This window comes from Benincasa hispida, chromosome 6 (genome assembly GCF_009727055.1).
Source record: "Benincasa hispida cultivar B227 chromosome 6, ASM972705v1, whole genome shotgun sequence".
NCBI classification, from domain to species: Eukaryota; Viridiplantae; Streptophyta; class Magnoliopsida; order Cucurbitales; family Cucurbitaceae; genus Benincasa; species Benincasa hispida.
This window is the reverse complement of record NC_052354.1, coordinates 4,218,879-4,243,806: the sequence shown is the minus strand read 5'-3', so window position 1 is coordinate 4,243,806 and position 24,928 is coordinate 4,218,879. Positions and strand designations below refer to the sequence as shown.

The following is a 24,928-nucleotide window of genomic DNA, read 5'->3' as shown; positions in this document are numbered from 1 at the left end:
AAACAATATTTTTCCACTATGAGTCGTAATCTTAGAAGGATCCCAAACATCGACATGAATTAAATAAAGAGGTTTTGAAGCCTTATAAGGTTTTGGAAAATATGTGCCTGATGAATTTGTTTGCAAGAAAATGTAACTTTCACCATCAAAAGATGAACAATCAACTCCCTTAAATAAAATTAGAAGTAAATATTTGAGATAAGAAAAAAATGGGATGTCCTTGTATATGATATCAAAGTATAATTCGTTCTTAAACAGAAAGAGAACTGATACTACTAAGACTATGAGTTATTTTATTGCTTAAAGAATCTTCATCAAAGTAGTAGAGACCGTCAAGCATCCTAGCACTCCCAATCATACTCCCCGAATCCTGATCCTAGAAAATGCAATGAGATTCAAAGAATGTAACACGACAATTAGAATCTTTGGAAAGTTTAGAAATAGATAAAATATTATGGGCTAATTTTAGAAAATGTAAGACAGATTCGAGAGAAATATTTTCAGTCAATTTAATAGTTTCTTTTCTTGCAATAGAAGAAAAACAACCATCAACGACTCTAATTTTCTCATTGCAATATGATGGAGAGCACGAATTAAGAAAGAGGAAGAAATAGTCATGTGATATGAAGCTTCGAAGTAAATAACTGACGGAGATGAATTACTATATGAGAATGTCTTCGGACCTGTATGAGTCAAAGATACACATGAATTATTAGATGGAATATTGGTGGGTGGCAGTTCTAGGATTTAATGAATTTTCTCTCGTAAGATTGTAGAAAATTTAACAAATAGTAGAATTCAACCAAAAAAAGAAAGAGTTTTTATACCAGATCCAATAGAAGCAACCCAAACCAGTTTTAAACCAACCAAAATAAAAAATTGAACCATACCACACGTGAACCAAACCAAATGAACTAGATTTTAAATAAAAAACCAATAGACCAAGCAAAACTAAATGTTGGACCAAATCAGATGTCGAACCCAATTTTTTGATTGGACCGATTCAAATAAAGAGTGAACCAAACTGGAAAGGTGAACTGGACCATAACAAAAGAAAAAAAAAACTAAAGACACGATCATGAGCAGCTAATTTGACGGAAGACAACAACGAGCAACGATGGACAACATGAGCATGAACTCGACAATATAGAGAAAGGCACCGACAATGATGGCATAAGACACGGACGACGACGTCAATGATGGAGGATCACACGAGCACAAAACTCACATCAAACACTTCTTCTTCCACTAGCAGTGACGCTTCAACACAATTAAGGATGGTGGCTATTTTAAGGCAAATCGGCAGCGACGACGGTTGTTGTAAGATTGACCAGCAATGGTAGTGGTACCCAAGGACTACAATGACAAGACCCTAGTAAAGTTAACCCGAGATTGTTGGAAGTTGAGTGTGCCATTTCATTTGGCAGCTAGGGTTCTAGCAATGGTGATAATTAGGTGACGACTAGGATTTTTTAGGGGCCACTAGGATTTTATTACAGAGGAAGAAAAGGTGCGGCGGGTTTTGTGGTGGTTGTGGTCGTCGTTTGACATCGGCGACTCGAATTCCGGAGCAGCAACTAGGGTTTTTTTGTGGTGGTGGTAGCGGCTAGGGTTTTGTTTAAAAGCCAAAATTATATACAAAATTGGAGGAATAGGAATATTAATCTCGTTTTCATATTGAATATGTGCACATTAGATCTCGATATATAGAAGAAAGACCTTTTGCAAATATGGAATGAATAAAGATAATAAAAGGTAAAATAAATATTCATATAGAAATATAGATATATGAACACCAACAATAAAAAATATATGTTGAAAAACCATTTGAACTCCATGGACCTTGATGTCATATTAGTCAAACATGGATTCCATAAATTTCCAAAGAAAAAATGGGGCCATCAAAACTGTTTATTTAAAAAAGTATAAAGCCTCAAAAGATGAAACGAATATAAAATTTAAACATAATAATAGATTTGAAAACCATTGAGGCCACCTAATGAAATTCCAAATGAGAGAAAGAGAGAGAATCATTTGGCCACCCACTTGGAGAGTTGATTATTAGAAGAAAAATCACTTTAGTTTTCTTCTCTAAACCATTAGTATCCATTTTTTTGTATCACAGAAGCTCTAACCAGTTTTCAATGGCGTCTCCAGCAATAATGGAGAGAAGAGCTTCAATAACATCCTTATCTTCTCCTTCTCCTCCTTATTCTATATCTCTTCCTCTTCCTCCCTTACGAAACTACGACGTTTTCCTCAGGCACAGGGCGAAGGACACCGGACGTAGTTTTGCAGCCGATCTCCATGAAGCTCTGACAACTCAAGGAATTGTAGTTTTCAGAGACGACGAGGACGAAGAAGACGGAGGGAAACCGTTAGTGGAGAAGATGAAAGCGGTGGAAGAATCGAGGTCATCGATCGTGGTTTTTTCAGAGAACTATGGGAATTTGGTTTGCATGAAGGAAATAGAAAAGATTGTAATGTGTAAGGAGTTGAGGGATCAATTGGTTCTTCCAATATTTTACCAAATAGATCCAGCGAATGCGAGGAAGCAAAAGGGGAACTTTGAGAAGCACTTTAATGAACATGAAGCAAATCCTGAAATTGATATTGAAGAAGTTGAAAGCTGGAGATATTCAATGAACCAAGTTGGGCATCTCTCTGGATGGCATATCCAAGATTTCCAGTTAAGTAATTATTCACTCTCTTCAACTTTTTCTTTTCTTCTGTTCTTTGGTGTGAATTTGTAGTTCAATAATGTTTATATAATATTATGTTTTGTAGAGTTCATAATTATAAGATCTATGAAGGATATCAAAAATATTTACTAAAAGTGGTCACAAATCTTATAGTTTTTCTTTTAGAATAAAAAAAAACATATTTGGTAACCATTTGTATGTTTTCTATTCTTTTAAGTTGATTATATATATTTTGTAAAATAGATAGAAAAGGGAATGATGGGCAAAGAGGTAGTGAATTCAATTTATGATAGTCACCTACCTAGGATTTAATATCTTACGAGTTTTCTTGATATCCAAATTTTATAGGATCTAGCAGTCGATTATCCTGTGAATTTAGTCGAGGTGTACGTAAGCGGATATGATGGAGAATTTTTCATTGTAATCTCTTTTGGAGGGAAAGGGAGAAATTTTTTCTTTTTTCTTTTTTCTTTTTTTCCTGAAAAGCATGGGAGAAGAGTTTGAGACCAAAAGATCTATTAAAACAAAGGTTGAAGGAAGGAAGAGATGTTTGAGTGAGAGGTGATTAAAAAAAAAAAAAGAAGTTTAGAGAGAGAAGCTAAAAGATGGAGTAAATTAATTAAGAGGGCTAGTGATATTTTAAGTTAGACAAAGAATAATAAATTAGAAAAAGGGAAAGGGAGGTAGGAGAGAGAAAATAAGAGGAATCTTCTCAGTTCTCACCTATAAAAATCCAAATGAAAATAAATAATAAAAGAATAGAAAGCAAAACTATAATAATTTTTGCTTGTAAGCAATTTTTTATTTTATTTTTTTACTTGCAAAATATGTGTAATCAATATTTTAAAAATAACTAATCTTTTTCCAAAAACATTTTTTTATTATTTCTTTTGAAAAAAGAGTTATTTTGATTGAGGATTCATATGGTTCGTGAAGTCAAAATAAAAATTAATATGAAAACAACAGTTCAATGTAAAAGAAGTTTTGGTAGTATATTTCAAATTTGAATCTCAATTTAAATAATAGTTCAAAATGAGCTTAATAATATATTTAAAAGCCATAAAATAGATATGGTTATCGACTAAATATTCAGAACATGTTTTATGTTATAAATTTATTACCATCAATATTTTACAAGATCATATATTTTATTATATATTATAATATCCAAATTTACTCTGAACAAAAAATCAATGAAATGCATTTACTTGAAATGTTATATTTATATAAAAATATATATTTTAAGCATGATTTTGCATTTTGAAATTTCAAATACTAGATATATTAAAAATAATTTTGTAACAATTGAATCTATGAACATTAATAAGTAATAATTTAAGTATTTAGATATGTCAATTTAGTTTAGATATGAGGGTACACTCACTGATCATTCTATCTCTTTGTACTTTATAAATAGTAACAATTTAGTTTTCATAATTCAAAAAAGTATCAAAGTTTAATGAAATTTATTACATGTGTAAATTAATAAATTCATTCCAGATCAAATTTGCTATATGATAAAAGGTGACACTTAATTTTAGTGTGATGATATATGCAGGAATGTAAGAGACTTAAAGTTATTACAAGTTTGAAAGTATAAGAACTAAAATTGTTCCATGCTAAATTTCAATGGCTAAATTGTTATAATTTTAAAAGTTTAGAGATTAAAAATCTTTACCATCCTTTAATTATCTAAATTTCAATGGCTAAATTGCTATTTGTAATAAAAGTTTATGGACTAGAAGTATTTTCCATCCTTTAATTATCTAAATTTTTTCATATAAATACGTTGAAAACATATGAGCAAAAGTCTGAGAACTAAAAAGAAATAGTCTGACCCTCTGTTTGGACTTTTTGCCAAGATTCAAATTAGATGAATCTTTTACAAAAAGTAAAATAGTTGTAAAGAAACAGTTAGAAAATAAGTACAATATTAAAAAAATATAATAAAAAACTAAAAACTAAAAATTAAGATTGTATTTGATAACCATTTACTTTTCTTTCCCTAAAAATGGGGCTGTTTTCTAATAATTTATTTATTGTGATTTTCATTTTTTTCTTTTTAGAGATTTAGAACAAGTAGTTTACTTTTTCTTTTGAAATTGAGATCCATTAAAACCAACAAACAAACCAACAACCAAACATCAATCCATCTTGAAGATGATGATAAAACAGAGGAAGAAAAAAGCTCTCTCCAAAAAGATGTAGGCCTAGAAGAAGAAGCTAAAATTGTTAGATTATGAGCAACTTTGTTCGTCTCTCTAAGAATTTTACAAAAATGAGAAATATTTACATAAGAAGCTAGAAAGAGAGTCTCATCATTAAAAAAAAAACTCAGGTAAGTTGGAAATCAGATGATTCAAAAGTTTTATGACTTTGATTGAATCCGACTCTACTTCTATCAGGAGGTTCTGCCCATTCCTAGAAACTAGGAGGACCTTAAACTATTGACAATGACTTTAGCTTCTAAGACTTTAGTCGACCAACTGGTAGATATTGTGATGCAACCACCCCCAATAGGTCAGCCATTTCAATCACGAATAATCAAACTAGTCTCTGACAGAATTAATCTAGACTTATATTTGAGGTACATGAATTACATGTAATTAGTTACATGAATAGTTGAGATTTAAGGAATAGTTGAATACATGAATTACAAGATGCATTGATGAATGTTTATATATTGGAGTAAAGTCACATGTATTTGCATTTATCATTGATGTGTTTTGATGTATTTTCCTACTAGTATAAATATGTGTAAGGTTTTTCATTTGTAAGCAAGCCATGAAAATAAAGTAATATTCAAGTTCGAATTTCTCCAATCTTGTGTGAGTAAGAGAACAATCTCCTTCTCTTATCTATTGAATTGTATTGTGAGGGCCTACTTTGTTTCCAACAAGTGATATTAGAGCTAAGATCAGAAATGACTTCAAGTGGTAACATGTTGCAACCCCAACTTCTAAGATTCAGTGGAAAGAATTTTAATCAGTGGATTATTCAAATGAAAGTGCTTTATGGCTCACAAGAACTGTGGGATATTGTTGAAAGAGATACACTGATGTTGAGAATCAGAACCAGCTCACTAATCAACAACTTGCTTAGTTGAGAAAAACTCGTAAGAAAGGCAAGAAGGCTGTGTTCTTCATTTATCAAGTTGTTGATGAATATTTCTTTGAAAGAATTTCAACAGTTACTTCTGCAAAGGCCGCTTGGGATATTTTATAATCCACCTATCAAGGAGAAAATAAGGTAAGGATGGTAAGATTACAAGCTCTCGGATTTGAATTTGATTGCATTAAGATGAAAGAGACCAAAACTGTTAAAGAGCTTTTCAATCGTGTTCTTGCGATTGTCAACAGTTTGAGAACAAATGGAGAAGAATTGGGTGATGAAAGAATTGTTGAAAAGATTCGAAGTATGCCAAGAAAGTTTGAGCATATTGTTGCTGCAATTGAAGAATCAAAAGATTTATGTACACTATCAGTAAATAGCTTGGTGGGTTCTCTTCAATCTCATGAGCTTAGATTGAAACAATTTGATATTAATCCCGAGAAAGAATTTCAGATGCAAATTTCATTCAGAGGCGATTCTCGTGGATGACGTGGTGGCCGTGGAAAACGAGGAGGTGGAAGAAACTATGATAATAGAAATGATATGAATTCTGAAAATCAACAAGAAAGCTCTTTTTCATCTTGAAAAGTAGGAGGTGGAATAGGAAAAGGATTTGGCAGGAATCAAGGAAGTGGTCGTGGTAATTTTTCTCACATTCAATGTTTTAATTGCAAAAAGTATGGTCATTTTCAAGTAGCTTGTTGGGCATCCAAAAATCGAGATGGAAATTCCACCATGATGCATAAAGAGGAGAAAAATGATGAAGGTGTTCTATTTCTTGCATGTAGTGCTCAAGATGATGTTATAGAATCTACATGGTATCTTGATAGTAGTTGTAGTAACCACATGACAGGAAATAGAAGTATATTTGTTACATTGGATGAATTTTTCCAAAGTGAAGTGAGAACCGGCGATAATAACATATTGCAAGTCAAAGGCCGAGGTGATATTCTTATTAAGATGAAGAAAGGCACAAAACGAGTTCTAGATATATTCTATGTTCCAGGTCTAAAGCATAATCTTTTGAGTGTTGGCCAATTGCTTCAACGAGGTCTAAAAGTTTTATTTGAAGGTGGTGCGTGTGCCATCAAAGATCAGACTGGTGTTCTTATTGCCAAGGTAAAGATGACTGCTAATAAGATGTTTCCTCTTAAATTTACATATGGTCAAATCTCTTGTTTTAGCAGCATATTGAAGGATCCATCCTGGTTTTGGCATTTTTGATATGGTCACTTGAACTTTGGATCACTATTATATTTATGCAAAAATCATATGGTGAGAGGCATTCAAAATATCAACCATGAGACAAATATTTGTGAAGTGTGTATACTTTCAAAACATGATCGAGATCCATTTCCAACTAGTAAAGCTTGGAGAAACTCCAAACCTCTTGAGTTGATTCATACAGATTTGTGTGGTCCCATGCGTACAATATCAAATGGAGGTAATCGATATTTCATAACCTTCACTTATGATTTCAGTAGAAAGTTATGGATTTATCTTTTGAAAGAAAAAAGTGAAGCATTTGAATGTTTTAAATCTTTAAAGCTTTAGCTGAGAATCAAAATGGCCATAAGATAAAAACTTTGGGATCTGACCGTGGTGGAAAATATATCGTTTTTGATAAATTTTTCGAGGAACAACGTATTCATCATCAACAGACAACTCGAATGACTCCACAAGAGTTGCAGAGAGAAAGAACGGAACAATCATAGAGATAGCAACAAGTATGGTAAAAGCAAAAAAGATGCCAATGAGTTTTGGGGAGATGTTGCATGTACTGCTTATGTTTTGAATCGAGCTCCTTCAAAAAGTGTTCCAGGTATGACTCCTTATGAAGCATGATGTGGTGAGAAACCATGTGTTCGTCACTTGAGAGTTTTTGGGAGTATAGCTTATTCTCATATACCAGATAAGCTAAGGGGCAAATTATATGATAAATCAGAAAAATGTATTATGGTAGGCGATAGTGAAAATTCTAAAGCTTATCAGTTGTATAATCCTTTGTCGAAAAAGATTATTGTCAGTCGGGATGTGATTTTCAATGAAGATGAACCTTTGAATTAGGATGTCGTTAGAGAAGCAGATAGTCCATATCATGTTAGCATGGATGGGAATGGAGATGCTCAAGACTCAGAGCAAGTAGAGATTCAGGCAGTGGTGTCATCTTCATCTGCATCGCCATCTTCCATAAGTGTGATATGTCACCAAAGAGAATGAGAAATATTCAAGAAATTTATAATGCTACCAGTAGAATTGATGATGATGTTGCTAATTTTGGATTATTTTCCGGTGTTGATCCTATAAATTTTGATGAGGCAATCCAAGATGAAAAATGGAAGATTGCAATGGATCAAGAAATTAATGCAATAAAAAGAAATGAAAACATGAGAGTTGATGGATCTTCAAGTAAACAAATAAGTTCTTTGAGTAAAATGGGTGTATAGAACAAAATTGAAGTCAATTGTCAAAGTTGAAAAATACAAAGTAAGATTTATTGTAAAAGACTACAAGTAGGAATATGGTGTGAATTATGAAGAGATCTTTCCTCCTGTGGTAAGAATTGAGACAGTTCGATTGATTTTGTCTTTAGTTGCTCAAAATGAGTGCAAAGTTTATCAAATGGATGTAAAAACCACTTTTTTTAAATGGACACTTGAAGGAAGAGATATTTGTTGAACAACCTTTGGGTTATGTAAAAAAGGGAGAAGAAGACAAAGTGTACAAGTTGAAAAAGGCCTTGTATGGATTGAAGCAAGCTCTGCGAGCTTGGTATAGTCGCATTGACAATTTCTTTATAAAGACAGGTTTTCAAATATGTCTATATGAGCATGCACTCTATGTCAAATAAGATAAGTATGGAAAATTTCTTATTGTTTCATTATATGTCGATGATTTGTTTTTTACTGGAAATGATGAACTGTTGTGTGATGATTTTAAGAATTCCATGAAAAAAGATTTGAGATGAGTGATATGGGTTTCATCCATTATTTTTTGGGGATTGAAGTCAATAAAAAATATGGAGAGATTGTCATCTCACAACAAAAGTATACTTGTGATTTGCTGAAAAAATTCATAATGCAAAATGCTTTTCCTTGTAACACGCCTATGGATGCAAATTTGAAATTGAGCAAGAATGATATTGGAGAAGATGCTGATACAAGCTTATATCGAAGCTTAGTTGGAAGCTTGATATACTTGATTGCAACAAGACCTGAGATTCGATTTGCTATAAGTATGTTAAGCAGATTCATTTCAAGCCTGAAAAAGTAGTCATTGGGAAGCAGGTAAGCGAGTGCTTCATTACATTCTTGGCACTATTAATTTTGGAATTTATCACAAGAAATTTCCAAAATAAGTGTTAGTTTGTTTTTGTTATAGTGATTGGGGTGGTAATGTTGATGATCATAAAAGCACATCTAGTTGTGTTTTTAGCATTGCTTCGAGTGTTTTTTCATGGACTTAAAAAAAAAAACCTGTTGTTGCTTTTCCTACCACTGAAGCAGAATACATCTCTTTATCTGCAGCTGGATATCTAGCTTTATGGCTTAGATGGATGTTGAAAGAATTGAAGTGTACACAAAGAAGTCAGACTACTTTATATTGTGATAATGGTTCTGCCATTGCATTATCAAAAAATCTAGTCTTCCATCGAAGAAGCAAGCATATTAGAATCAAGTATCATTTTATTAGAGACTTGGTTAAAGATGGAGAAGTGATAGTGAAGCATTGCAAGTCTCAAGATCAGGTGGCGGATATTTTTACGAAGGCATGAAGTTTAACTTATTTGTTAAGTTCAAAAAGATTGGAGTTGCTCAAGTCTAGATTAAGGGAGAATGATAGAATTAATCTAGACTTATATTCAAGGTGCATGCATTAAATTCATTTAGGTACATAAATAGTTGAGATTCAAGGAATAGTTGAATACATGAATTACAAGATACATTGGCCAATGTTCATGTATTGGTGAAAAGTCACATGTATTTGCATTTATCATTGATGTATTTTGATATATTTTCTTACTAGTATAAATATGTGTAAGATTTGTCATTTGTAAGCAAGCCAAGAAAATAAAATAATATTTAAGTTCTAGTTTCTCCAATCTTGTGTGAGTAAGAGAACAATCTTCTTCTCTTATCTATTGAGTTGTATTGTGAGGGCCTAGTGTTTCCAACAGTTTCACTGCTCTGAGTGTTCTTTGACTAGGCGGCATCAACATTCATTTTCCAACAACCCTCTCTTGGAAGCTTCCAACGACTAACAAGTGGATTGATGCTTAAACTGATTCTAGACAAGGTTGCTTCTCTTTAATGAAAGAATCTCTAAAGTCTTTTCCACAGCAAGAATGATAGCTTGAGGATCAGGAGGGGCGTTTCTAAAACGCATGGCATTGCAATAATTCCAAATACCTCAGTTTTATTTGTTGTTGGTTTTACAAAGACAGACCCAGTACTCAATCGGCTTCCAGCAACCCCTGCCCAAAGCCAACACATCAACATTAGAGGGAAAGAAAAGCATAAGCTTCTAGCCATTTTATGATCCCAAATCAAATGGTTGGTGGTTTCCAAGTGAGTCCTACAGAAAGAACAACTCAAATTAGTTGAAATTCCTTTTTTTCATTAAATTAGAAGCATTAGGAATAAAACCCTCAATAATTTTCCATTTCATGAATTTGGAATTTGGGTGGCCCTCTAAACCTTATAGAGCGTCCCACATGTTCGTGTAGTCAGCCTCATTAGACTAGCAGCCTTTGAGAGTCTTGCTTATGTGTCTCCCTAATTGTTAAGCATTCCTCATCTAAAACTTTCCTTTAGAATCCAATCTCATATAATTTCATCAGAAAACCACTACCCACTTAATAATATTTTGAGAATGTCAACCACACTGTGAGAAATAAATGCTTATTTGAAAACTCCTCATTCCAATTGCCTTCCACATAATAAAGTTTGAGACCCTTTTCAACTTAAATGAGTCGTGAATCAAACAAGGTCTAATATGTCTGCCATTAGGAATCGAAGGGTCCTCAGACACATAGATTTGTATACTCAATCCCATTCTCTACCTATATCCTTTCTTAAACAAACTCCTCCCCCACAAAATACTTCTCCTAGTGAAGGGAGGGGTTTGATCCCAAATCAACATCTAGAAACAATCCTAGCTGAGAGACCTTCTACACAAAAGTGAAAAAATTAAGGGGAGAGGAGGTCCATTGCCTTACACCTCTCGAAGGTGTAAACATCTCTCTTGAAATTTCGTTAAACAACACTTCAAAACAATTTGAATCCTAACAGCTCATAATTAGAGATATCCAATCTTATCTGAAACCTAGCTTATTCAAAACATCGCAAATGAAGGGTCATTCAACTCGATCATATGCTTTACTGATATCTATTTTCATAGCTACCTAGCCTTCCCAATCTTTTCTTCTAAAATTAATTGCATGGTAGAGTTCAAATTAGATAAGGACATTGTTGGTAATGTGACGACCTAGGACAAATGTAGATTGAAGGGGAGATATGATTTCGTCTAGAACTTGTTTAAGCCTGTTAGCCAGCGCTTTTGAAATAATCTTGTAGAATGTTAGAAAAAAAACGTGGAGGACAAATATGAAAAATGAGAGATGTATTTTCCATTCAACTAAGCATGCCTTTATATAAGCTTACAAACATAACCATAGGAATGCCAATGGTTACAAAAATCTCATAACTCACATAACTCCTATAACTTAAAAATACCATCAAATGCTCACAACTCACATAACTCCTATAACTTAAAAATAATTATTGGTTACAAAAAAATAAAAGTTACAAAACCCATAAGTCACACTAAATGCCATAAATAACGCTTAATAATAACAAACGTTTCAACACCCCCCCTTAAACTTGATTTGTTACACCAAGTAAACTCCTCATTTTGATAAAAGTCTCCAACTTGAGGGGCTTTATGAAAATGTCCGCTGTTTGGTCTTGTGACTTGATATATTTGAGTTCCACTTCTTTCTTTGTAATGCAATCCTGAATGTAGTGAAATCAGGTATCAATGTGCTTGCTCCTCTCATGAAATACCATATTTTTTTCTAAGGCAATGGCCGATTTGTTGTCCACAAAAATCTTCACTAGACCTTCCATTTGAAACATCAACTCCTTCACTAAGTTTCTTAGCCAAATTTCATGACATACACATGAAGTTGCTGCGGCATACTCTGCCTCGTATGTTGATAGTGTGACTATGAGTTTCTTTTTTGACATCCATGTGAACACCGTTTCACCAATAAAAAACACAAACCCCATAGTACTCTATCGATCATCCAAATCACTACACCAATCACTATCACAATAACCAAAAATATCAAAATTGCTAGAAGAGACATAGGAAAGACCATACCCAATCGTCCCTTTGATGTAGCGAAGAATCCTTTTTGCCATTTTACAATGTGTTGTTGTCGGTTCCTCCATAAATCGACTAATAATTCCAACCGAATAAATAATATCTAGTCTTGTACATGTCAAATATCTCAAACTTCTAACAAAGCTTTTGAAATATGTAGAATTTACTTTCTCTCCTCCATCTTGCTTGGTGATTTCGACTCCACATTCAATTGGTGTTCCAACTGAATTAGCATCATTCATATTGAACTTCTTGAGCACTTATTTAACATAACCCTCTTGGGATATAAAAATCCCATATTCACCTTGTTTGACCTCGATCCCAAGATAGTAACTCATAAGACTAATGCCCGTCATTTCAAACTCCTTTGCAATCTCTCTTTTGAACTCATCAAACATGCTAGGATTGTTTCCGGTAAATACTAAAGCATCAACATATAAACAAATGATTAGTATGTTTTCACCTTGCATTTTGATGTAGAGGATATGCTCATAAGGATACTTCATATACTTCTTCTCTTGAAAGTATTTTTCAATCTTCGATTTCCATGCTCTTGGTGCTTGCTTTAAACCATAAAGTGCCTTCTTCAATCGAAGCACTTTATCTTCTTCACCCTTGACTTCATAACCTAATGGTTGTTCTACATAGACCTCTTCCTCAAGAATTCCATTCAAGAATGCCAATTTGACATCCATTTGATGTATCTTTCAATGATTATGGGTTGCAAAAGCAATAATCAAACGAATAGTTTCAAGGCGAATAACAGGGGCAAATACCTCATCATAGTCGATGCCATGTCGTTGGCTATAACCTTTCACCACTAATCTCGCCTTGTGCCTCTCAACATCGCCATTGACTTTTCTCTTTGTCTTGTATACCCACTTCACTCTGATCGGTTTGTGCCCTTTTGAAAGCTTGGTTAACTCCCATGTGTCATTTTCTCTATCGCTCGAATTTCTTCATCCATTGCTTCATTCCATTTCTTGCTTGCAATGGCTTCTTGGAAACTAATAGGCTTACAATCACCAAAAAGACAATAGAGAATTATGTCATTTTGATTTTCATTTACCTCATTAAGTTCCTGTAGACTTCGAGTTCCTCTTGGGCCAATTTTGTTCTCCGAATCACTGGATGAATCTTCAGATGATGATCGATCGGTCGAATGAGGTGGCACTGGAATGGGCAAACCTTCACCCATTTCAACCCTGGTCGGCTCATTTTCATCGTCTTTTTCAAAATATGTAAGGAAATCATATTCCTCCTCTTGTATATTCCAATCCCAAGAGGCTTCCTCATAAAAAACAACATCACGACTAATCATTACCTTCCCACTCAAAGGATTTTAAAGACGATAACCCTTTGAACTGGCATCATAGCCGATGAATATGAGTTTCTCGCTTCGGTCATCGAGCTTGGTTCTTTTTTCTTCCGACACATGAGCATATGCAATACTCCCAAACACTTTAAAGTGACCAATCCCAGGCTTTCTTCCGTTCCATGCTTCTTGAGGCGTCTTTTCAAGTATACTTTTGTTTGGTGCTCAATTTGTCAAATAAACCGCAAAAGCTACAGCCTCCGCCCAAATTTCCCTCAACATCTTCTTTGTCTTTAGCATGCTTCTTGCCATGTTCAAGATTGTCCAATTCTTCCTCTCCACCACGCCATTTTGTTGCGGTGTCCTTGGGGCTGTTAACAGATGTCAGATGCCTTTTTCATCACAAAATTGTTTGAACTCATTTGATGTGAATTTACCACCTCGATCGGTTCTCATGGCCTTGATTGTAAGGTTGCTTTCATTCTCCACACGTGCCTTAAATCTGTTGAAGATTTCAAACACTTCTGATTTTTCCTTCAAAAAGTATACCCATGTTTTTCTAGAAAAATCATCAATAAAGAGAAGGAAATATTTACTTTACCATGAGACTCTGGTTTGATCATTCCACGTACATCGGCATGGATGAGTTCTAGAGGCTTCTTTGCTCTTGTCATAGACTCCTTCGGAAAACTACTTCGATGATGTTTGCCAAGCAAACACCCTTCACACACTTGGTTTGGCTTGTAAATGTGTGATAAACCTCGCACGATCTTCTTCTTTGACAAATCTTCTAGACTTCCAAAATTGAGGTGCCCGAACTGTAGATGCCATAGCCAAGAGAGATCTTCATAACACGTCTTCAAGCATTTTGGAATATCATTACATATATTCAAAAGAAACATTCGGTTTTTGGTTATTGAGACTTTAGCAATAAGTCTCTCATGATTATCCCTTAAATACAAACAATTATTTTTCATTTAAACTTTAAAACATTTATCTAACAATTGTCCTTCATTTAATATATTATTTTTTACATTGGGAATGTAATAAACATTTGTGATATATTGATTTTTTCCATTTTTTAATCAAATGAGAATTTTACCTATTCCTTTGATGGGGACCAAAGAATTGTCTCCAAAGGCAATATTACCTTTCTCCATCTCGTTCAACTCCACAAACATTTCGCATTTTCCACACATGTGATTCGAGGCTCCTGTGTCAAGATACCAAATACTATCTTGACTATCTTATTCTCCCTTTGAAACCATAAATAAGGTTCCATTCTCCTCTGCATAATTGGATTGCCCTTAATGGGCTTCTGATGTGCTAGCAGTTGATCGGTCCTGATGCTTTCGATCAATCGACTCTGTTTGAGATGAGTAACACTCATTCGCATAATGTCCATATTTGTTACAATTATAACATTTTACATGAGATTTGTCTCTCCCGGACCTTCCACCACGTCTTCCACGACCACGACCTCCTCTTCCTCTTGAGGATTCAGACGAGTTTTGAGAAACATCGGTGTTGGCTTCACCTCTTCCACCATGTCCTCGACCACCACGACCTCTTCTACGTCCACGACTATTCTCCTCCTTGATTTTGAGTTGGAGAAATTGTTCAGCGGTCTTTGTTTGCTCCATCCTCCTTTTCTTTTTCTCCTCATAGGATTGTAACGAGCCTATCAATTGTTCAATTGTCATGTTCTCGAGATTCTGTGTCTCCTCGATCGTCGTGGCGATAATCTCGAACTTTGTATTTAGGCTTCATAGAACCTTTTCCATGACACGAACATCGGTGATTTCTTCACCATTCCGTCTCAATTTGTTGACGACAACCATTACTTCTGTGTGATATTCCGCTATCACCTCTGTCTCCTTCATTTATAAAGATTCAAACTCACCACGTAAGGTTGCAACTGTACCTTTTTCACACGATCGGCTCCTCTATGAGTCGATTGGAGCTTTTCCCATGCCGCTTTTGACATCTCCGCATTGGTGATGGTCTCAAACATATCTTCGTCCACCAATTGATACAAAATATAAAGGGCCTTCTTGTCCTTCTTTCTTATCTTCTTTAACGCATCTCTTTGCGCTTGATTGGCTCCAGCTTCAGCCTCTTGGAAACCGTTCTCCATGATCTCTCACAAGTCTTGTGCTCCTAGTAACGCTTTTATTTTGATGCTCCAATTGTCATAGTTGTGCTTGGTAAGTATTGGTAGTTGAAGTGAACCTATCCCACCGTTGGCCATTTTTCTCAATATTTTCTATTACTCTGATACCACTATGTTAGAAAAAAAACATGGAGTTCAAATATGAAAAATGAGAGATGTATTTTCCATTCAACTAAGTATGCCTTTATATAGGTTTACAAACATAACCATAGGAATGGCAATGGTTACAAAAATCTCATAACTCACATAACTCCTATAACTTAAAAATGTCATCAAATGCTCATAACTCACATAACTCCTATAACTTAAAAATCACTATTGGTTACAAAAAACTAAAAGTTACAAAACCCAAAAGTCACACTAAATGCCACAAATAAAACTTAATAATGACAAACGTTTCAACATAGAGCACATTACGAAGGCTGATTGGACGAAAATCACTCAAACTATTTATCCCATGCCTTTAAATTTTTTAGACAACTCAAAATCTTCCATTGGAACCCTTCAATCTCTTTATTAGAATCTCTAACGCTCCATGTCTCTTCTCAATAATTCCTTGCAAGCGTTAAATCTACTCCATCTATGGTCAAACAGAATTAATTTCTGGCCAAGATCCCATCGAGCCACAATTGGTTGATGGTCTGACCTCCGAGAATTGGCATGATCCACGTTGATAGACGGGATAAGCTCAACCAATTCCTGATTAGCTAGAATTTTGTCCAACCTTTTCCAAATCAGGTGCCCATTGCTATCCTTGTTAGTCCAAGTGAAATGATCCCTTCTAAAGCCAATGCCTTTAAAGTACAATGGTTCAAAACCTCCCTAAGCTTCTCCATTTGCTTCTTCCTTAGAATAAGATCACCTTCCTCTAGAACAAATAGTTAAACTTAGTCTTTTTAGTTTTCAAAATATCGCTTTAATTTTGATAACATATCTAAAGTGTAGACTAAAAACAAAAAAGAAGAATATAAAGTTAAAAGGGAAAATTGCATTATATGAAAAATACATTTTAAAAAACAGATATGGCAATCACATAACAATCACATAGAAATCATATAGCAATCAAATTTCAGACGGATGTGCAAAAAAGTAAAACCTAGGGTCATATGCCCAATTTTCAATTTCTTTTTACTAAAGTTGCAATTGCCCCTAAAATTAATAAACTTAATTTTCAAAAATAAAAAATCCAAAAAGTTAAAAGACTTGGTTCATAATCATTGGATTTTTAATTTCTTTTTGTGAAAATTATGTTTTTTCTTCTCACAGTTCTTTCCGATCATTTTCTATCTTTCCTATTGTTACATTTAAATTTTTTGCCAAGTTCCAAAAAAAAAAAATGACGGTTTTAAAACTTTCCACCCCCATGATTTTGAGAACATTACTAAAAATGAAAATTATGTAGGTCTGAAGTGGGAGCCATCAATGAAATTGTGAAACATATATTCAACAAATTGCGTCCTGATTTGTTTCGGTATGATGATAAATTGGTTGGAATTAGCCCAAGATTACACCAAATTAATATGCTTATGGGAATAGGTTTAGATGACGTACGCTTTGTTGGAATATGGGGAATGGGTGGAAGTGGCAAAACTACCCTCGCTAGAATCATTTACAAAAGTGTTTCCTATTTATTTGAAGGATGTTACTTTTTGGACAATGTCAAAGAAGCTTTGAAGAAAGAAGGCTTAGCTTCATTACAAGAAAAACTTCTAACAGGAGCTTTAATGAAACGAAACATTGACATCCCAAATGCTGATGGAGCTACGTTGATCAAGAGAAGAATAAGTAATCTTAAGGCTCTTATAATTCTTGACGACGTCAACCATCTAATCCAACTTCAAAAATTAGCTGGAGGTTTGGATTGGTTTGGTTCGGAAAGTTGAGTCATCGTTACGACGAGAGACGAACATCTCCTTATTTCTCACGGAATCGAAAGAAGATACAATGTCGAAGGGCTAAAAATTGAAGAAGCTCTTCAGCTTTTTTCACAGAAGGCATTTGGAGAAGACCATCCAAAGAAAGGCTATTATGATCTTTCTAGCCAAGTAGTAAGCTATGCTGGTGGCCTTCCATTAGCAATTGAGGTTCTTGGATCCTCTTTACGTAACAAACCAATGAAGGATTGGACAAATGCAGTGGAAAAGTTGTGGGAAGTTCGTGATAAGGAAATTCTTGAAAAGTTGAAAATTAGTTATTATATGTTAGAGGAATCTGAACAGAAAATTTTTCTTGACATTGCATGTTTTTTCAAGAAGAAGAGTAAGAAACAAGCAATAGAAATTCTTCAAAGCTTTCAATTTCCTGCTGTTCTTGGACTTGAAATATTGGAGGAGAAATCTCTTATTACTACACCACATGATAAGCTACAGATGCATGATTTAATACAAGAAATGGGTCAAGAAATTGTTCGCCAAAACTTCCCGAATGAACCTGAAAAACGAAGCAGGTTGTGGCTTCGAGAAGATATAAATGTTGCTCTAAGTCGTGATGAGGTACGTTTCTAAATTGATACTTTTAAGCTATCTATAGTATATGTAAAGTTTGAAAGTTTGGTCAAACTTTTCAAACTGTGTTTCATAGCTTCATATAGTTTTTTTTTTTTTTTTTTTAAGAAAAAAAAAAAAAAACTATTTCCGTACCCTATAGCCTTTGAGTCTAGTTTCTATGTGGTCCCTTTGTATCAAAATAGAAATTAAAATCAAATTTCATAGGTAAAAGTGTAGCATTTTGAAACCCAAAATTTAATAGAAAAGTTTGTCCCAAAAAGTAGAGATAAAAAAAATATATATATATCAACGAATATCTAATAGGTCTATATTCACTTACAAAGGTGTCTAATACATTCCGTCTTCTTTGGAATGCATCGACTGTGGGTCTAGGGCATGAACGATCGTGTCAACCTAGTTTAGATATTCTGTTGTACCTACATGTTCCTCTTTCCTTCCTACTCCTCCATGATATTATTAATCTTGTGTCTCTCATTGAGAAACTTGACATTGGTATATGATATATATGTGTATCATGAACTAAGTATATTTGTCAGGGAACAGAAGCAATTGAAGGGATAATGATGGATATGGATGAGGAGGGAGAGTCACATTTGAATGCCAAATCTTTTTCGACAATGACAAATCTAAGAGTATTGAAAGTAAACAATGTTTATCTTTCTGAAGAACTTCAATATCTCTCTGATCAGCTAAGGTTTCTCAATTGGCATGGTTACCCTTTAAAGTGTTTACCATCAAATTTCAATCCCACTAACCTATTGGAGCTTGAGTTGCCTCGTAGCTCTATTCAACATCTCTGGACTGCTTCAAAGGTATATCAACAATAATATTAAATTCCTCATGCTTTCAATATATTTTTCAATTTTGCCTCTTTAAACACTTTAGTCCTCGTGCTTTCAATAAATTATAATATCGATCTCCATTGTTCTTTTATAGTCTTTTTAAAAATAAATTTAATCTTCATTAGCTTTCTCCCTATAAACTTTGAAAAGATATTGAGAAAATTATTAATAGAACTTTAAGAATTTTAATAAAATTCAACTTCAAATTAACAATAAGATCTAATTTTTAAGATTTATTGAAATTAGATAGAGAACTAAAATTTAGAAATTTAAAATTATAGAGATGGGAGTGCAAAACAATTATGAAAGTTTAGAATCCAAAATGAAACTTTAACCATAGGCACATAGCTAGCCATTTATGGGATGATATTGTTTCGTTGGCAGCTCTCCGAAGCACAAAAATTCGATCTTTTTTATAATTATGATGCCTCTGCATTAGCTCTTCACAAGATCTTTCTCTAGCCTTGTTTCTATCATCTTTTTGTGTTGAGATTTTCTCTAGCCCTTTGTGTACATGTTGAATTTTATACCATTTTGAATGAATGCCTCTCTATATGATCTAAGGTGCAATGAAGGTATTAATGATATATCCACCTAGTTGAGATATTTTGCTGTACCTTCTAATCCTACTTTCTTCTAGTATTTTGTCTTAAAAAGAAATGATATTTTGACGGATTTTAAATCATTGTCGAAACTAATATCCTAACAACTGCTTTTTTTTTTACTATTATTTTTTTGCAGAGCTTGAAAACATTGAAAGTGATAAACCTAAGTGATTCTCAATGCTTATCCAAGACCCCTGATTTTTCAGGTGTTCCAAATCTTGAAAGATTGGTTTTGAGTGGTTGTGTAGAATTACACGAACTTCACCACTCTTTGGGAAATCTAAAGCATCTAATTCAATTGGACCTCAAAAATTGTAAGAAATTAACAACCATTCCTTTCAATATTTGCTTAGAATCTCTCAACATTTTGGTTCTTTCAGGCTGTTCAAATCTCACCCATTTCCCAAAAATCTCAGGAAATATGAGCCATTTATTAGAGCTTCATTTAGATGAAACTTCCATAAAAATTTTGCATTCATCAATAGGACATTTAACAGCACTTGTTTTATTAAATCTCAAAAATTGCACAAATCTTCTAAAACTTCCTTCCACTATTGGCTGTTTAAGATCTTTAAAAACCCTCAATTTAAATGGCTGCTCAAAATTTGATAGCCTTCCAGAGAGTTTAGGAAATATTTCTTCCTTGGAGAAGCTTGATATTACTGGCACTTATGTAAATCAAGCTCCAATGTCACTTCAACTTTTGACCAAACTTGAAATACTAAATTGTCAAAGACTATCTCGTAAATTTCTTCATTCATTATTCCCCACTTGGAATTTCACTAGAAAATTCGCCCATTCTCAAGGGTTGAAAGTGACCAATTGGTTTAATTTTGGTTCTTCTTTGAGGGTTTTGAATTTGAGTGACTGCAATTTGTGGGATGGGGATTTACCCAATGACCTTCATAGCTTAGCTTCAATACAAATTCTTCATCTAAGCAAAAATCATTTTACCAAATTGCCTGAAAGCATTTGTCATCTTGTTAATTTGAGGGATCTATTTCTGGTGGAATGTTTTCATCTTTTAAGTTTACCAAAGCTTCCACTAAGTGTTAGAGAAGTGGAAGCAAGAGATTGTGTTTCACTAAAAGAATATTACAATCAAGAGAAACAAATTCCTTCAAGTGAGATGGGAATGACTTTTATTCGTTGTCCTATATCCACTGAACCAGCTCAAAGCTACAAAATTGATCAGCTTAGCCTTTCTGCCATTCACCGAAGGACAACGACTCAACGATACATTGAGGTAATTTCTCTAATTTTTTTTTCTCATTATAATAATAATGATAATAATAATAATAATTTTTTTACTTTTCAGGGCAAACACATAAATATATTCTAGCATCTTTTGCCTTGTGATTAATTGTTTCTCTTGTGAAAGTTCTTTCATTCAATTAAAGATGCAGCTGCAAATATAGTATCCATGCTGTAAATATTAGATCTCAATACAAAAGAATTTTCAGATATAGCATAATTTAGATCAAGTTCTTGAAGTCTACTAATGATAGACCATAGCACTGGTATGAATCTATTGACGATAGAGTCTACGGCTCATAGAAGTTTATGAGCGATATAGTCTATCACTAATACATTTTACTATATTTGTAATTTTTTTTAAGACTTAATTATTATCCCAACTAGGTTTGTAATGACCCGACTTTCTACCTGCTACCAAGACGCTATTACATGCATGCATAAGCTTGGCAATACATATTTTAAAAAAAGATAAATTTTAAATAAATGAATGAGATTTTTATTTAAAATTTAATAAAATCATAAAACACTGTTTGGGGCACTCCTGACTCTGATTTAGAACAAATTAATTTATTTTCTTTAATTTCTTTAATTTCACTTCAACTCAAAAATTTAAAATTTCAATAGAATTTTAAATCTCCACCATCTCCAATTAAAATCCAATCCAAAACCAAAATTAAATTCTATTTTCAATAATTGAATTAATTCCATATCATGACCAAGATTAATTTAAATTGATTAAAAATAAATATCTCTAAATTTCGACATCCAAAACTAAATAGTCAAGATAAATACATGCAATCTCCTTGAATTTGGCTTGTCACAATCTACCCTCCTTAAGAAAGTTTTGTCCTCGAAAGTTCTAGTCTTGAAAAAGTTATAGATACTGGACTCTCATTTTGTCTTCTCTTTCCCATGTTGCTTCCTCGAGTTGATGGTTCCGCTACAAAACCTTCATCAGTGTTACCTCCCTGTTGCGTTAAACTTTCACTTCCCTTGCAATAATATTTATAGGCTTCTCCTCATAACTTAGGTTCTCATTCAACTGCAAGGACTCACATGAGATTGATCCGTCATGTACTTCCTCAACATTGAGAGATGGAAAACATTATGTACTATAAAGAGGGACAGTGGAATTACTGATCGATAGGCCCCAGGGCCAATTCACTCCAAAACCTCAAATAGCCCCACAAAATGTGAACTGATCTTCTCCTTCCTTCTAAATCTTAGTACACCTTTCATAGGTGCTACCTTCAGAAATACTTTATCCCTCACTTCGAACTCAAGATCACTATGTCTAACATTAGTGTAACTCTTTTGTCTGCTATATTCTTAGCATTAGGGCCCTAATCTTCTGCATGGCTTCATTTGTCATCTACACCAACTCAATTCTCACCAACTTCCACTCATAAACCTCACCCCAACAAGTGGGAGACCTACAACCCTTACCATACAGGACCTCAAATGGTGACATGCCAATAGTAGCCTGATAACTGTTATTATATGCAAACTCTATCGAATGAAGGTGAGTATCCCAACTCCCTGAAAACATCAATGCAAAGGCGCGCAACATGTCTTCCAAGATCTGGTTCAAGCACTCCGTTTGCCCATTAGTCTGAGAGTGGAAGGCTGTACTAAAATTTAGCCGAGTCACCAATGCTGCCTGGATGCTCTTTGAAATGCTAGAGATAAATAGAGAGTTTCTCTCGGACACAATCGACACTGACACCCCATGCAACCTCAACACCTCTTTCATATATAGTTGCACCCACTTACTCACAAGATACGTGGGCTTCCCTGGAATGAAATGTGCCACTTTAGTGAGCCTGTCTACTAATATCCAACTTACTGTATAACTCTTCTTTGTTCTTCGTAAATACACAATGAAATCCATGGACACACTCTCCCACTTCCATTCCAGTATAATCAAAAGTTGTAACAAACCTTCTAGCTACTACCTCGCGACCTTTACCTGGTGATATACTAAACATTTACTGACATAATCAGCTATCTTTATTTTCATATCCAACCATTAATAGTCCTATTACAAGTCTTGATACATCTTGGTATTACCAAGACTTATCAAGAAGGGGCATCTATAAGCTTCTACCAACAATCCATTTTTAAGACTATTATCTGCCAGTACGCATAATCATCCCTGATAAAAAGGACCATGATCTGGGGAAACCGAAAATTCATTTTCCTGTCCTAACTCCACCTGAAAAAAATTCTATACAAGGAACAAATATCCCTACTTTGCATCTATAATTCTTTACCTCAAAGTCGCTTGTACTGTCAACTGTGTTCGTTGCAAGGTGACTTCTCTTACAGCTACTATGATATCAGCTCGTTCAAAATCCTTACATAGTTGAACCTGAGTCGTGACTAAGGTCGTTGATTGAGCCGTCTTCCTACTGAGAGTAATGACCACTACATTTTCCTTGCTAGGGTTGTACAAAATCAGACAACCATAATCCTTTACCAACTCGAGCCACCAGTGTTGCCTTATATTCAACTCCTTCTGAATGAAGAAATATTTTAAACTCTTATGATCGAAGAAAATTTATATCTATTCCTCGTACAAATAGTGTCTTCAAATCTTCAACCCAAAAACCACCACCACTAGCTCTAAGTCATGCTTAGGATAGTTCCGCTCATGGTTCTTGAACTGGTAGGAGGCATAGGCCACCATTTTATTGTGTTTCAGAAGCACACAACCTAGCCCCTTCTTAAAAGCATCATTGTATATCACAAAACTTCCGGAATCATTTAGTACTGTAAGAATCGGTGCAAAGACTAGTTTCTGCTTAAGGTTCTGGAAACTGTTCTCACAAGCCTTGTTCCAAAAAAATGATGCTCCAACTGAGTCAAGTGGGTGGCTATGTGAGAGAAATTCTCTACAAACCGATGGTAGTAACCTACCAACCAAAGATGCAGACCTCTCCAACTGTCGTGGGGAGGCGTCAAGTCATATCCACCTCAATCTTAGTTGGGTCCACAGTTACACAATCCTTCGACACCACCATGCTAAAGAAAGGACACTTTATGAAGCAAGAATTCACACATGGAGAATTTGACATACAACTTATTTTCCCTCAGCGTTCTAAACATCTTCCTAAGATGTTTCTGATGCTCTGCCTCTATCTTGGAATAGACTAAAATATAATCAATAGAAACTATCACAAAAGCGTCAAGAAAATCCTTGAATACTCTGTTCATCAGGTCCATAAACACAGCATGAGCGTTGGTCAAACCAAATGAAATTACAATGAACTCGTAATGTCCATATTTAGAACGGAACACGGTCTTAGGGATGCCACTATTCTTTATCCTCAGTTGGTGATTACCTGACAGGAGTTCAATTTTGGAGAATATTGTAGCTCTCTATAGTTGATCAAACAAATCATCAATTCTTGGGAGTAGGTACTTGGTTTTTATGGTCACCTTATTTAATACCGTGTAGTCTATGCATAGGCGTAACGAACCATCCTTTTTCTTCATGAACAACACTGGTGCACCCCAAGGTGACACAGTTGGATATATGAAACTATTGTCAAGCAGCTCTTATGACTGTGCCTTAAGCTCGTTCAGTTCTGCTGGAGCCATTCTATAAGGGGCCTTAGAGATCGGGGTAGTGCCTTGTTCCAATTGAATGGTGAAATCCTGAGAGATCCTTCGAAAAAACGTCTGGACAATCCTCACAACTAGCTCGGACAACAAGGTGACTCCAGGGTCTTTGGTATCAACTACACTGGCCAAGAGGTCTCAAGCACCCTTGCTAACGATCCTCCTAGCTCTTACAGTTGAGGCTATCCTAAGTAAGACTTCAATCTTAGCCCCTCTAAACTTGAAGCTAGCTCCCGTACACGTGCTAAAGACAACCTTTTAACAAAAACACTCTATGATACCATGGTTGATAGCTAAAAAATCCATGCCTAAAATCGCATCAAAATCTGTCATACCCATGACTAAGAAAGTCACATATAATGTATGTTCTTCTATCACAAGCTGACATGTTTTTACCCTCTATGT

General features: G+C 34.5%; 1 protein-coding gene and 1 pseudogene across 1 annotated transcript in view; both read left to right on the top strand.

The window, feature by feature from the left end:
• Positions 1-1,976: 1,976 nt before the first annotated feature.
• Positions 1,977-24,928, top strand: part of LOC120079314 (TMV resistance protein N-like) — a 40,901-nt gene continuing 17,949 nt past the window's right edge. The window contains 4 exon segments of the mRNA XM_039033466.1: positions 1,977-2,689; positions 17,091-18,180; positions 18,732-19,007; positions 19,779-20,888. Of these exon segments, the coding sequence (XP_038889394.1) occupies positions 2,145-2,689; positions 17,091-18,180; positions 18,732-19,007; positions 19,779-20,888 (3,021 nt within the window). The 5' untranslated portion in view covers positions 1,977-2,144.
• LOC120079315 lies at positions 4,670-9,870 on the top strand (annotated as a pseudogene).